General features: G+C 39.5%; 1 protein-coding gene across 20 annotated transcripts in view; it reads left to right on the plus strand.

Moving 5' to 3' along the window:
- Positions 1–14,050, plus strand: part of abi2b (abl-interactor 2b) — a 29,065-nt gene extending 15,015 nt beyond the window's left edge. For 2 of the 20 annotated variants that reach the window (XM_023289181.3, XM_023289182.3), the window contains 7 exons: positions 130–276; positions 3,565–3,689; positions 4,281–4,481; positions 6,998–7,162; positions 8,645–8,728; positions 10,823–11,008; positions 12,290–14,050. In XM_023289181.3, the coding sequence (XP_023144949.2) occupies positions 130–276; positions 3,565–3,689; positions 4,281–4,481; positions 6,998–7,162; positions 8,645–8,728; positions 10,823–11,008; positions 12,290–12,465 (1,084 nt within the window). In that variant the 3' untranslated portion in view covers positions 12,466–14,050. The remainder of the gene's footprint in view (positions 1–129; positions 277–3,564; positions 3,690–4,280; positions 4,482–6,997; positions 7,163–8,644; positions 8,729–10,822; positions 11,009–12,289) is intronic. The other 18 variants (XM_035956758.2, XM_035956759.2, XM_023289186.3 and 15 more) reach the window with 12 other exon arrangements.
- Positions 14,051–14,122: the final 72 nt, after the last annotated feature.

Consider the following 14,122-nt stretch of genomic DNA (forward strand, 5'->3'; position numbering starts at 1 on the left):
CATTCCCCCCATTTTACGTTTGCACTTGTTTGTTTCTTGCTCTCCTCCTCCTCCTCTTCCTCCCCCCTCCCCTACACTTCTCTGTGGATGTCTCCCCCCTCGATTCCTGTCCTCCTGACCCTCCCGCAGGCGACACTCCCCCTATAGGACGCTCGAGCCGGTGCGTCCACCCGTTGTCCCTAACGACTACGTCTCGAGCCCGACGCGCAACATGGCGCATCCCCAGCAGAGCCCTGCACGCACTGCATCCGTTAATCAGAGGAACCGCACGTACAGGTACCCCCTCCCCTTACCCAGCATGCCTTTCTACACTTTTTAAACAAGCCCACTTTTTCCTCTCCTTCCTCCCCTTCTCTTCTTCTCCACTCCTACACTGAAAAAGGCGAGCAGCTTCTTAACATCTTTACCTTCCTCCTCCTTCTTCTTCTTGTTCTCTGAAGTGACTCCTCACAAGTAAAATCACTTTTAGTCCCTTCTCTCTTTTTGTATGTAAACCTAAACTAATTGTTAAATGGAAGATCATTAGGGCCACTGTAAAAAAAAAAAAAAAACAAGAACTTTTGAAAATTTTGAACCTTTCAGTCGGAAATGTGAGGGAAAAAAAGTTAGAATTCCAAGAAAAGTTTGACTCAAAATTCTGAGGGAAAAAGTCAGAAGACAAGAAATCAGAATTCTGAGTTTGAAGTCAGGATTTTAAAGTCACAATTTTGCCAAAAGTTTAAAGGTGGAATTTTAAATTCAAAGCCAGAATTTAAAAAATAAATAAAATCTGAATCCTGCTAAAAGTTAGAATTTTGAAGTTTGAATTAGATTTTTTTTAAAGTTTTTTTTAAAGTCAGTTTTAAGACAGATAGTCCACTAAAAAGAAAACTTAAAAAGTCAGCGTTCTGAGTTTGTCAGGATCTTAAAAAATATATTCTGAATTTCTTTAAAATTAAGATTTGAAAAAGTTCCAAACTTATTGAAAAAATGTCCCAATTCTGAAGAAAACATATTAAAATAAACTAGCATGACTTTTAAATTAAAGTCAGAATTCTGATTTTATTTATTTTAATTAAAAGTGAGGATTCTGAGAAAACACAATTTTTTGTAAAAGTTTCAACTCTAAGAACAAGTAATATTTAAAATGTCAGAATTCTTAATTTAAAGTGAGATTTCCGGGATAAAGTCAGAACTAAGCTGCGTCTTTCACAGTGACCCTCGTTGTCTTCCAACTATTTTGACCACATCAGGCTCCTGTAGCAGTGGCAGCTCTCAGGTGAAGCAGACTGACAGTTGATTTGGAAATCCCTCACCTGTTTGCTCTGCTCGCTGCTCAGATAAGGACAAAGAAACGAGGCTGAGCAGAGATTCAGAGCTGTATTTAGCACGGCGAGACGCCGGTTCCTATGGTAATAGTCATTAAATAGGCAGCGTCGCCCCCACAGTCCTGTCAACCAGTCAGCTCGTCTCCAAAGACGCTTTCATCCCCAACAGAGTGATATTCATAGACTCCTCTGTCTGGCCTGAGAGCAGTGAAAGCATCGGGTTTGAGGGGGAAAAACAACATTTCGTCACTGCGCCCCATCTGTCGGCCAAATGTTTTTCTGGTCCGGAAACAGACGAGATAAGTTTCCCCGACTCTCCTCTCAGCACAGCTCCATCCACAGCTCATGTTCTCCATCCGTCATGTGTCCTGATGCTTCCTGCTTCCACGGCGTCTCATATCTTTGTCTCTGTGTCGTGTGTCCCTGTCGAGGCTTCCGGCTGCTTTCTTTACTTTTTATTTCTTATCACTGTGACATAGTCATTTCAAAGGCATAACAGCTCATGCTAACACATCAATGCTCTTGAGGGCGATACGTGAACAGACTGAGTTACTGAGAAGCCAGAAAAATACTCGCTGGAAGCAGCTTGTTGTTTGAGGCTGGTTGCACAACCGTCGTAGTGTCGCACCTGGAATTCAAGACAGAATCAGACGTATAGAGCCAGGGTGATGGTGTAATATTGCATTTAGGTGCATTTAAAGTAAATTACCTTTATTTTAAGGAGCCCAGGAACTATTTCAGGAACTTTATCTGTGCGAAAATGTATGAAATCCTTTATTCCAAACCGCTTTTTAATATTAGAATTGGGTGCAGCTTCAAAACTTTGTGTATCTTTACAAAATTAAAAGTCGGATCATTGCAACTGCAGTGTGAGCAAGACTCTACATTTATTTTTTTGGCACTTTTTACACATGAAAGTGCAAAAAAAAACTGTTATTTAGGCAATTATTCCAGCTTTTATGGTGCTTTTCTCTTCACCCCATCTGACAGCAAGGTCATGTTTGAAGAAAAAGACATAACTTTTTGCTACTATTTATTCATTCTTGTGCTACAGACGTTCCGACTATTATTACACTGTGGGCTCATTTTTTACTACAAGATAAAGTCCTGCACTTCTGTGGAAACAGAGCTCAGATCTGTGCAGTTTGACACAGTTGGCATTACAGAAATAATGAACAAAAATGTGATGTCTTGGATTATTTGAAATACAAAAATTAAAAAAACAAAGTGCCCACAGGTGTCACCAGTACTGGAAAACAAAGTATTTGCTCCATATACTGTAATATAAGATTTTATTGCTTGTTTTTAATTAGTTTTAACCCTTTGATGCACAACATGGGTCAAAAGTGACCCACATCCAGTGGAAAACGGGTATCTCCTGACCCACACTGCACATCAAAGGGTTAATATTGCCTGCAGTTCAGTCAAAAACGATTTGAATTTTACTCATGTGACTGTTGATCACAGCTGAGTCATTAAATGCATCACATTTGCGCTAAAGAGTGCAGAATTTTTAGTTTTTTACAGAATCTATTTAGTATGAATGGCTTATTTCTGGTGATTAAAAGTGATTTTGATTAAATATCACATTTTAAAAGTTAGGTTTGACTGTTTTTTTCTGACAGAACTGATCGACACGTGATACTTTCAAGGACTCTTGGAAAGTTGGATATCTGATGGTTTTTTTTTGTGTTTTTACAGTTCCTTGCTCTTATACAATCATTTTGGTGATTTTATTACTTTTTTTTTTAAAGGTAGCTCAGGTTTAGTATCAATGTTTGTTTTTTTTTTTCTGGCAATTTTTAGTCTGACGGGAGAAAATGATTTTGATTAAATGTCACATTTTAAAAGTAGATTTGGGTGTTTTTTCTCTGACAGAACTGCATGGCACAATACATTCAAGCACTGTTGGAAAGTTAGATATCTGATGTTTGTCTGCTTTTATAGTTTCTTGCTCTGAAATAAGGTGACATTTTGGTGATTTAATTTTTTTTTTTTAAAGATAGCACGAGATTTAACCTGAGCATCCACTTCTATAACAGCATATTGACTTTGCTGCTGTTTTACTTTATGAATATTCACTTTAAAGTCTTAATTTGCTTCACATATTCTCCAGTTGAGATACAAGCAAGTTCCTGAGTTTAGTTCCTGTGGCTCCGCATCGGTATTTTAAGCTAGAAATGAGGCGCAGGCTAAACCAGAAGTCTGGGTGTGTTTGAGTGTTTGTGGCCTGACGTGTTTTGCCGCCTGCCGACAGCAGTGGGAGCAGCGGAGGAAGCCACCCCAGCAGCAGTCGCAGCAGCAGCCGAGAGAACAGCGGCAGCGGCAGCGTGGGCGTGCCCATCGCCGTGCCGACCCCAGCCCCGCCCACCGCCTTCCCAGGTAACGCCCACCTTTGTGCTTCTTACCCGAGAGAGCTGTGTGAACGAAACTAACTTGACTAATCTTTGTTGAGTCCAGGATTACTTCACACTCTGGAACTAATTAGTTCACCCAGAGTCAGACTGCAGGAGTTTAGAATCAACATCACAGATATTTTTCTACTTTAATCTCCGACATAGAAAAGATTGGAAAAGAAGATTATGGTGCCAGAGGGACAGATGCAAACGAAATGGAGACTGGACCCAGATACCATCCCATACGGAACCTGACCTATAATCAGTCAGTTACAAGGGGATTTATAGTTTTTTTTATGGGCTCATGCTGAAGTTTGCCTGTAAACAAGAACTTCCTGAACCGTACTTCCTATTTCTATCAGCTCACTAAAGATCGTAGAAAAGGAAACACTGAATAATCTCTGATAATCTTCCTCCTCTGACAGTCAGGATGATTGAAATGACCCTAGAACTCCTGCAGTCTGACTCTAAACCAGAGACTCTGGATCTGCTGGAATCCTTTCTCTCACTCTTCTCTTGTCTTGACCTTCCTCACTCGTCCTCTCTTTCCGTCTTCCCCCTCACTCCGACCCCCCAGGTTCAGCCCCCGCCCCGTCCAACCCGGCTAAACCTCCCCCAAACACTGCCACAACTCCCGGGCCCCCTTCCTCGGGCCTCGACGGTCCCCCACAGGCCCCCAATCCCCCCGTAGAGATCCCACCTGTCCCCCCACCTCCTCCCCAGCTCCCCGCCTCCGTGGCTCCCACAGGCCCTGCTGCTTATGGCAACCCTGCACAAGGTGAGTCCGACCCGGTGGGAGAAGATCACCCCCGACATCCATCCATCCATGCTGCCCCCCTGAAGCCCACCTCCCTGCTTGTGTGATGTACTCGTCTACACGCTGCATATTTAGCGTTTTGCCTCCTCAAACACATTCTGAATGTAAAAGCTCAAGTCTGTGCTGTCAGGGAGGCAAAACAAAAACATAAAATACACCTAGAGCTGCATTATTTGCACTCTAAATCAACAAATACATTATTTTCCCATTTAATGAACCCATATAATGTCAAAAACCCCAAATTATTATGATTCAGAAAACCATTTAATCCAAATTTAGGCAATATTTCCTCATGTGTTTAATCTTTTTAAAGGTGTGTTTGATCACTAATACAGCTGTCAAAGATAAGATAAAAAGCAGTTCTGCTTTCAAAATATTTGAATCAAAATCAACTTTTCACATGTTTTATTAGTGTTTGCACGAAAACGCCACATCATAACTGCACAAAAACGAATTAAGCTACATATTGACAGAAATCACAAAAAAGAAGTGAAAAATGTAATTTCTTGGCTATTTTATTTATTTATTTATTATGATTATTTTCCCAAGTGCCCACAGGTGTTATCAGTACTGGAAAAAAAATGGTGTCTCTATAAACTGTTGATACTTTTCAACTTAAAATTTTAATTAGTTTCCATAATTATCTCCTCCATGCTCTGTGCAAACACAGTTCAGTCAATAGTCACTGAATTTGTCAACAAGGCTTTTCACTTGCACCACAGAGCACAGATTTTTTTTAAATTTTTCACAGGAACTGCTTTCTGAAAACAGTTTTTACTAAATGATGTAAAATAAATGAAACGTAAAACATTACTCTGCTCATCAACAAGATGTTTCTCCATGCTGAATGTATCTTTAACAATTTGCTCCTCTGTTCACTGTTTTTGAGCCATGCTGCATTTATTTAATTGTTCACAGTTCAACTGAAAACTGTGTATTTCTTGACTATTTATCAAAACTGAGTCCGTCATGGTTTAGGTTTTTACAGCATTCGGTTGATGGAAGCAGTTTTATTTTTGGCAGTTTCTAAAAAGAGACATGTAGAATGAAGGAATTTTGATTAAATATCACAATTTTAAGCTATGATGATGGTTTCATATAAGTAAATTATCCTGCTGGGGCCACGTGATGCATTCACAGAGTGTTGGACAGTTAAAAATCTGACAATTTATTTCACTTTTTACTGTTTCTGGCTCTGATAAAAGGTGTAATTTTGGCATTTTTTTTTTTTTTAAATAGCATGCAATGTGACAGGTTTTGGGGTTCAGAGGGTTAAGAATGCCCTGTAAATAACAGACAGCTCTCATCTGTGCATCATATATTTAAATCGGAAGGCTTTATGTTCAGGATGAGGGCTAATCTTAAGGAACATTTAAGAACAAGCATGAACTCTGCTGCCGGATCCTCTACCTCCATCCCTCTCTGCATCTCATCAGCCGCCGGCGTCTCCGTTGATGAGGCCGTTTTCCGATGCATAATGCATGAGCTGTGTGGTGAAACGCTTTCTGCATTTCATGTGTGTTTGTTTGTCCTTTGCTTTATGGTGTGCAGATTTTTTTCTGTGGCTCCATATTGTCATGATCGGTGAATGTGCTGCTGCTGTTCAGGACTGAAACAACTTCAGTTTTAACACTGGATTAGAGGAAAACTTGACATGAATTTAGGGTCCTGTCAGTCAAGTAGAAGTTGTTTTTTACAGCCACTGAGTCATGCAAAAATCCTTATATTAGCTAATCTTTTCAAACATTGAGGTGCTGTTTTTGACAGTTTATGCAAAAAAATGAACAGTTCTTTAGCTTAGAACAAGGCTTGTTTATTTAATTAATACATTTGACTGAAAATAGTCAAGTTTCTGTTATTTATCCAGTGTATTTTAAACAACAGACACCAAACCAAAATGCTCTTTAATCGAGAAACAGCATAAACATTGCAAATTAACCTGAATAATGTAAATATATAAGGTTAAATGCCTATAATTTTCTATATGATGCAAAGTTACCCGACTGCTTTACAAGCTCAGGTCAATACTGTACAAAATTAGAGATGTTTTTATTGTCTACAAAACAGGAAATGGTTCAGAAAGGATGAAATTTACAATTAGAAATGCAACCATGTCACTGAACGGTTTAATTTACGGCCAAAAACTAAAATAAATGATCTAATTTGATTAGCGGGGTGGATTTGATATGGTGAGCTCAGATTTCTGAGATTATTCTTGTAAAATTTCCTGGTATAAATTAAAATTTCCTCTTTGCACAGCGATGCCCTGCTCTTAGTGCTCCTGCAACACTTGTGATGCCCACCTTTTACTGGTGTTTGACATTATGCAGATTTCAGTCAAGCTCAGATACAATAAGATAAAGACAATATACTATCTCCCTGTTGTAATGTTGTTGTACCATGTAGGAATGAAACGAATTTCATAAACTCCAGGAGTTAACGGCTCTCTGCTGCCCCCTGCTGTTCCCTCCCTGCAGGTGCTCCTCAGTTCTACAGCATGAACCGCCCGGTGCAGCAGACCCAGAACGCTCCGGTGGGAGGCTCGCTGCCGTACCGCCGACCCTCCTCCGTCACCGGTCAGCCCAACATGGCCCACAACCAGAGCCAGCTCAACGGGGGGCCGCACTTCGCCCAGAACCAAGGTACAGTCCCACCACAACCGCCGGGTTACAGACAGAATGTTGCTCTTTCTTGGTTTTTTTTTGGGGTTTTTTTTTGCCCACTATGATCCTTGAAGAGGTGCGAGGACAAATGTAGAGCTGCAGCTAGGCGTTATTTTCTCATTATTTCATTAATAGCTCATTATCACATTCAATACAATACGCTACAATAAGCCTTTATTCTTTCCACAATGGGGAAATTTGTGGGGAAATAGTGCAAACATTAATGAGAAATATCTGTGGAGACATTAAAAATAAACCAAAAATGTACAACAGTATAAGTTCAGATAGCCCCTGCATGAGGAAAAATACTAATAGAGAAGTGTTAGTGTTGCACAAATTTGTAAGTCGGAAAAACAACAACATTGCACAGATTCTAGTGTATGTAGAAAAGCTGGCATCGCAATTCCAGTGTATTTAGAAGAACTTCTATGACAAGTAACTTTTTTCCCACCAAGACAAAGAATCTGTGTTCTGCTCGTATGAATTCAGACAAGCTTCTTTCCTCAGTTGATTTTAAGTTTTCCTCCGTCTGATCTGCTGAATTAATGCTCTTTTTTTTGTAGTTTTTCAGTCAGGAGTCCAGCTTCTCTCCGATCGTTTAGGTCTAAAAGGCAGCAGACTCTTCTTTTCCTAAAACGCCTTCAGCTCTGTTGTTTTCACTTCCTTCCTCACTATTGCTCTGCCTTTTGTCTCTTCATTCATGTTTATTCCTGGTTGCAATTTGTTCTTTTAAGATTTTAACCTGCAACTAACAGCTTTTTTTTTTTTTTTTTCAATCAATCCGCTTCATTATGGTTATAAAATGTCTGAAAATTGTCCATTTATTCAGTTTACTGTCAGAGAATCTGAAGAAAACTAACAGTCATCCACATTTTAGATGTTTTAGAAGAATTTTTTGAAATGCAAAACTTTTATTTTATTTTTTTTACAGAATCTGATTAAAGCTAACAGTTTGTTTTTGGCAGTTTCATTATAACTTTATGATCCCCATTAAAATAAAGACACTTCTTTTTTTAATCCAAATCCAGGTATGAAGAAGTTTATGACATCTGGAAGTGATTCTTAGTTCATTCTTGGATTAAATGAAACTGGTTGCATTAAATTATCAGGCAAAATTCTTGAGATACATATGAAGACTTGTTGGTTTTATATGAAATATGTTTTGTTAATTTGGCAAAATGAGGAACTTTTCCTCCATTTTCAGATCTTTTCTCGACTAAGCAATTCATCAGTTCACATTTTCTGCTTTTTTTGTTTAATTCATGGATGATAGAACAGTCAGAAGCATCATTCTGACAGACATGAACTGTGCTTTGCTGTCATTGTTGTCATGCTGCAGCTGTTGCTCTTCTGATTTAAACTCTCTGCTGTGCTCTTCTTCTGTGTTCTAACGTCGTGTTCTGTGTCCGTCCTCCGTCTTCGTGTCCGTCCTCCGTCCTCCGTTCTGTTTGGTGGTATCAGGCCCGCTCGCGCCCCCTCCCCCCTCCATGCAGATCACCCCTCAGCTGCCTCTGATGGGCTTTGTGGCCCGAGTTCAGGAGACCAGTAAGTGGCTTTTAGCTCCTCGCTGCCTCTGCATGACGTCCATCCGAACCCCAGCAGTTAGTAGAACGTCAGCCACCAGCAGACGCGACGGTTCTCACCTTTATCCACCTGTACACGTGTTTTTGGACAAGCGAGAGCTCCGGAGACTCTTTAAGGCTAACAGATCTGATGTTGGTTGCCTGATGTGGAGAGAAATCATTTCATAGAAATCCTCTGCACTCAAAAAAGTAAAATTTTTCACCCCAATATAAAGTCCTCTGTCTCTGGAAACAGAACAAACATGGCTAGAAGTACAGAGAACTCCAATATGTAGCTTAATTCGTTTTTGTGCAGTTATGATGTGATTTTACATAATAAAAAAAACTAAATTAGAATTGGTTTATATACCAAAATAAAGAATACAGATTCATCAAGTATGACTTTAAGTGTCCACAGGTGTTATCAACACTGGAAAATATTAGCTCTGTTTGCTGTAGATATGTAATAAAGACATCCAGCAGTTCAGCTGAATCTTTACTAAGTTTTTGTCACACGACTGTTGGTCTCAGCTGAGTCAGTCACATTTTTTTGGTTGTGTTGTGGAATGTAGAATTTTTAGTTTTTTAGTGAGTTTGATTAATGTAATCTATGAAAACGGCACCACAGTGATTAAAAGTAGAGAGAAGTCAAATATGTCTTTTCTGCTGTCAAAATAAGTTTAAAAAGTGCCTGAATTTTTGTCATGTGATTGTTGGTCACAGCTGAATCCATCATGGCTTAACGATTGCACCAAGAAGCACAATTTATTTATTTATTTATTTTACAGAATTTGGTTCATGGAAACTGGTTACTTTTGACAATCTATGAAAACAACATTGTCATGACTAGAAGTAAAGAGAACTCCAATATTTAGTTTAATGTAGTTTTTGTGCAGTTACAAAGTGAATAAACATTAAAAAAAACTAAATTTTTTTGATTCCTTAATGTACCAAAACAAAAAATACAGATTGAACAAGTACGACTTCACAGGTGTTACCAACATAGGAAAAAATAGACTCTACTTTGTATAGATCTGTAGTAAAGACATCCTGCAGTCCAGCCGGATATTTACAGAATTTTGGTCATGTGATTGTTGGTCACAGCTGAGTCAGTCATGGCTTAATGATTGCACCAAGAAGCACAATTGTTTTTGTTTTTTTTACAGAATTTGGTTAACACAAACTGTTTGTTTTTGGCAGTCTATGAAAACAACACAACCATGACAAGAAGTAGAGAGAATTTAGAGTTTCTGTCATGCGGCTGTTGACCTCAGCTCAGTCAGTCAGTCGTGGTTTCCTGGTTGTACCGAGGAGTGTAAAATTTTTAGCCTTTTTACACAATCATGTACGTGCAACAGGTTTATTTTTGCAGGTTTTTAAAATAAGATATGTAGAATAAATTAAATTGCCATAAAGTATCACAATTTTAAGCATAGGTTTGGTTCATTTTCCAGACAGAATTGCACATCTCATGTTGAAAGGAATAAAAAATTCACTAGTTGATTATTTGTTTTTTTTTACATGCCTTTAAACCTGCTGATTTTTGTATTATTTTCCTGTTTTTCATAATTTACACAAACGTACATATATTTTTGTTCTTGTACAAACTGAGCTACGAATTTCACAGGTTCTGTGATGACAAATGCAGAAAAAAATGAAACAGAAAATGCATTTTCTGTTTTGCTGAACATAAATCTTGTCTAGTGAATAAAAATGTAGTAAATATCATTTTAAATCTTTTAAAAACACTGAATGGTGGATAAATAGAGGACCTTTTGGCGGCAGATGTTGGTGGCTGGTTGCTTGTTGATATTAAGATACGTGGAAAGCATGTTTGTTTATGACCCTGTTGGATTTTTTGTCGTGTTTCCTCCCTCTGATTTCTCTTGATTGCCTTCAAACTTGTTCCTACTGTCTTTTAATGCATGTCGAGTCACAACGTGTTCACTTTCTGCTCCTTTCATCTGTGTTTGTGGTTGAAGTACGTCCAGCATGAACTCTTTCCAATTGCATGGCGATATCCGTGGGGTTTGTGCATCTTTTCTCGCCTCTGATCGGTGTTTTTATTCCTGGAAAGTCTCAGACGTGCCGCCGCCGCCTCCCCCTGCCGACGAGCCGGTGTTCAAGGAGCCGACACCTCCGCCACCGCCGCCCGAAGACTACGAGGACGACGAGGACGAAGAGGAGTCGGCGGTGGTGGAGTACAGCGACCCGTACGCCGAGGAGGACCCGCCCTGGGCGCCACGCAGCTACCTGGAGAAAGGTCTGAAATATTTACCTTAAAATACTGAAAACATGGAGGTTTATTTATTCGGTGCTTTTGGAAGTTTGTGTATCTTCTGGATGTTCTTTTTTTTTTGCATCATTTTTCCTCACTTCGGCTCAAATTGAATCTGAATCACAACATTTGAAGTTGAATTTATTAGATTGAAGCTGAGTTAATGGAAAACCCAACAATCTGTAGTTTTCTAGATATGTTTTCAAAATTTTAATTCAAGTCTTGTGATTCACATTCAGTTTACGACAATGAATTTGGATTTTGAACGCTGAATGTGGAAGTTTACAGAGCTGACGATCATTTATAATTTCAGAGCAACTAAATTCACTTTCAGCTGAATAAATTCAGTTTCAAATTGTTTCTTTGCAGTAAAAGTTGTCTACATTTCTTGAAATATTCAGGTCAACACCCAACAACATTCCAAAAAAATACTCATTTACCCGATTAATTTAAGTGTTGGTAATAAATGGCTTCACATTTCCACCCAGAAACTTTTTATTTATTTATTTTTTTTAGAGAATCTGATTAAAGCTACTGTTTATTTTTGGCAAATTTTTAAAATGCAGACATGTAGAATAAATAGATTTCAATTAAATATCCCAGTTTTGAGCTTCCATTTGGTTCATTTTCCCATCAGAACACAGATGAGTAGTTAAATAACTGTCAAAAAATTGGAGATCCCGTAATTATTGTCATTTTTACCCTTTGTGGCTCTGACAAATGGTTCATTAAAAAGCCTGTTTTTGTGTATTTTCCTGTATTTTTTGATTGCTTAATGTGGTATTTATGATTTCTCTGCTTCATCTTCCATTATAACTCTATGGTCCATGTTAAAGTACTGTTTCACAGACACATTTCCATCCAAATCCAAGTGCGAAGAAGTTATTTATCAATATCTACATTGGAAAGAGATTCTAAGTTTAAATGAAACTGGTTGCATTAAATTGTCAAGCAAAATCCTTGAGATAGAAGTGAAGACTTGTGTTTGTTGGTTTAATCAGTTTCTACACTTTCAAGTCTTTTCTCAACTAAACAATTCATCAATTCATATTTTACCGATGTATCGGTATCTGTTGATTTCGAAATTGGAAATCAAGAGTTGGACAATATCAGTTATTGGTAAAAAAGCCAATATCGAACATCTCTATCATACATTGTTTTAATACAGCATTTAAGATTCAGTTTCTAGAGGCCCATGTAAACACTGTTGGGGATTTGGCTCTCATCATTTCCACGTTTTCTCTTCTTCTTCTTCTTCTGTTTCAGTGGTGGCCATCTACGACTACACCCGCGACAAAGACGACGAGCTCTCGTTCCAGGAGGGCGCCATCATCTACGTGATCAAGAAGAACGACGACGGCTGGTACGAGGGCGTGATGAACGGCACCACGGGCCTCTTCCCCGGCAACTACGTCGAGTCCATCATGCACTACGCCGACTGAACGCACCCTCCCGACCGCCGCCATCGCCGCCGGGGTGAGGGACGGGGGAAGTGGGGGAGGGAGGGGAGCTAAGGGTCAAAGACTTTGATCAGACAGAGCATGATCACCTCCGGGGCGAGAAAAGAGAAGAGACGGGAGGGAAGAGGAGGCAGCAACGCGACGAGCTGACGCCCAGTCATTCTCTCGACATCGCCGCCATTGTAAAACAACCACTACTCTAGATAAGACGTCTTCATTTGCTCCTTCACGGGACGGACTGAGGCCACTACATTCGCTTATTTCCGCTTCTTCCTCTTCGTTTCTTTTCGATTCGCCCTTATTATTTGAAGCTGTATTTATTAGCGGTGGGGTAAATGGTGAGCAGGCAGGAGGGAAACGTCCTCGAAAAACTAAGAAAAGCACATCAGACGTCTTAAGGATCCCCAGGAGTGCTTTAAATTTATCGATCAAACGCTTTCCCGGTGAAGGAATCGTCCTCCAGATCCTCGAATGCACAACGACCCAAATAACCTGTTTTCTTTACTCCTCTAGGTCCAGTTTTTGCTTGCAGAGCGGAGGCATGTTACGACGAGGATTAAAAAATTCTGCTCTGCTGATGATTAATGTCTTAATATTTTTAGATATGGTGTGGTTTGGTTTTTGATATTCACCCACGACGACGACGACGATGCATTTAGGTCATTTCTAAGATGCTTGTGCCATACTGAAGTGTGTGTTGCTGTTCAGAGGTCATCACTTCATTTGCAATAAAATTTGGCCGGAAGTGGGTTCGTTGAGAAACTTTATCTTTTTTCTTTTTCGTTTTTTTTTCCTTCCCGGCGTTGTTTTGAATCGAAAGCACATACATTTGTAGTTTTAAAAAAAAAATATTAAAAAGGTTTAGAAGAGAAGAAATAATATAAATGTGAGATGTATTATCAAAAACGGGACTTTAACCGGATACGAAAAGAAGCCAGCTGTCGTGGTGAAAATGGTTTTAACCGTCGCAAGCCCCCTCCTCCTCAATGAAAAAATATGGCGCCGTTTGTCCTCCGTACAGTTTAATACGCTTTGGTGTCGGCGAGGGCTCCGTGCTTATGTCAGAATCTTTATTTTCTATTTAAAACGAGAAAAAACACTCAAAAAAAAAGTGGGTCTGTGTGTGAGTCTTGCATGCCATTGTTCTTATCTGTACTGGTGTCCCAAAAACCTACGTGGCGAGAATCACCCATTTAAAAAGACCGAGCGGGAACCACCAGCCTCGTCCAAAGAGACTGTTTCAGTCCGGGAGTCGACCTCTGACCCGGGGGGGAGGGAGACGCCTCCTCACCCCTCTCCCCCACCGACAGTAGCCGTCATTACAACAAGTGGTGAAAAATTTAAAAATCGTGTGTGTTTTTAAAAAGCTGCTAGTGAATCCTGCGGCGGGGCGGAGAAGACGACACTAAAAAGCCCGAAGCTCCTGCAGGATCCACAGCCTCCCTGGAGTCACAGACAGTTAACAGTCCATAATGCCATTGTGTTGCACAGTTAAAGTTGAATTGCAGAAGTATCATATTTGTAAAATCATGAGAACAAAGACAATAAAATTATTAAGATTTATCGACGCCTTGGTTCTTGTTCTGTCATTTTTTTTCTGGGTTGGTTGGTTTGAACGCAAGAAAATAAAGTGCATCTA

The sequence above is a fragment of the Amphiprion ocellaris genome, chromosome 24 (assembly GCF_022539595.1).
Source record: "Amphiprion ocellaris isolate individual 3 ecotype Okinawa chromosome 24, ASM2253959v1, whole genome shotgun sequence".
In the NCBI taxonomy this organism is placed as follows: domain Eukaryota; kingdom Metazoa; phylum Chordata; class Actinopteri; family Pomacentridae; genus Amphiprion; species Amphiprion ocellaris.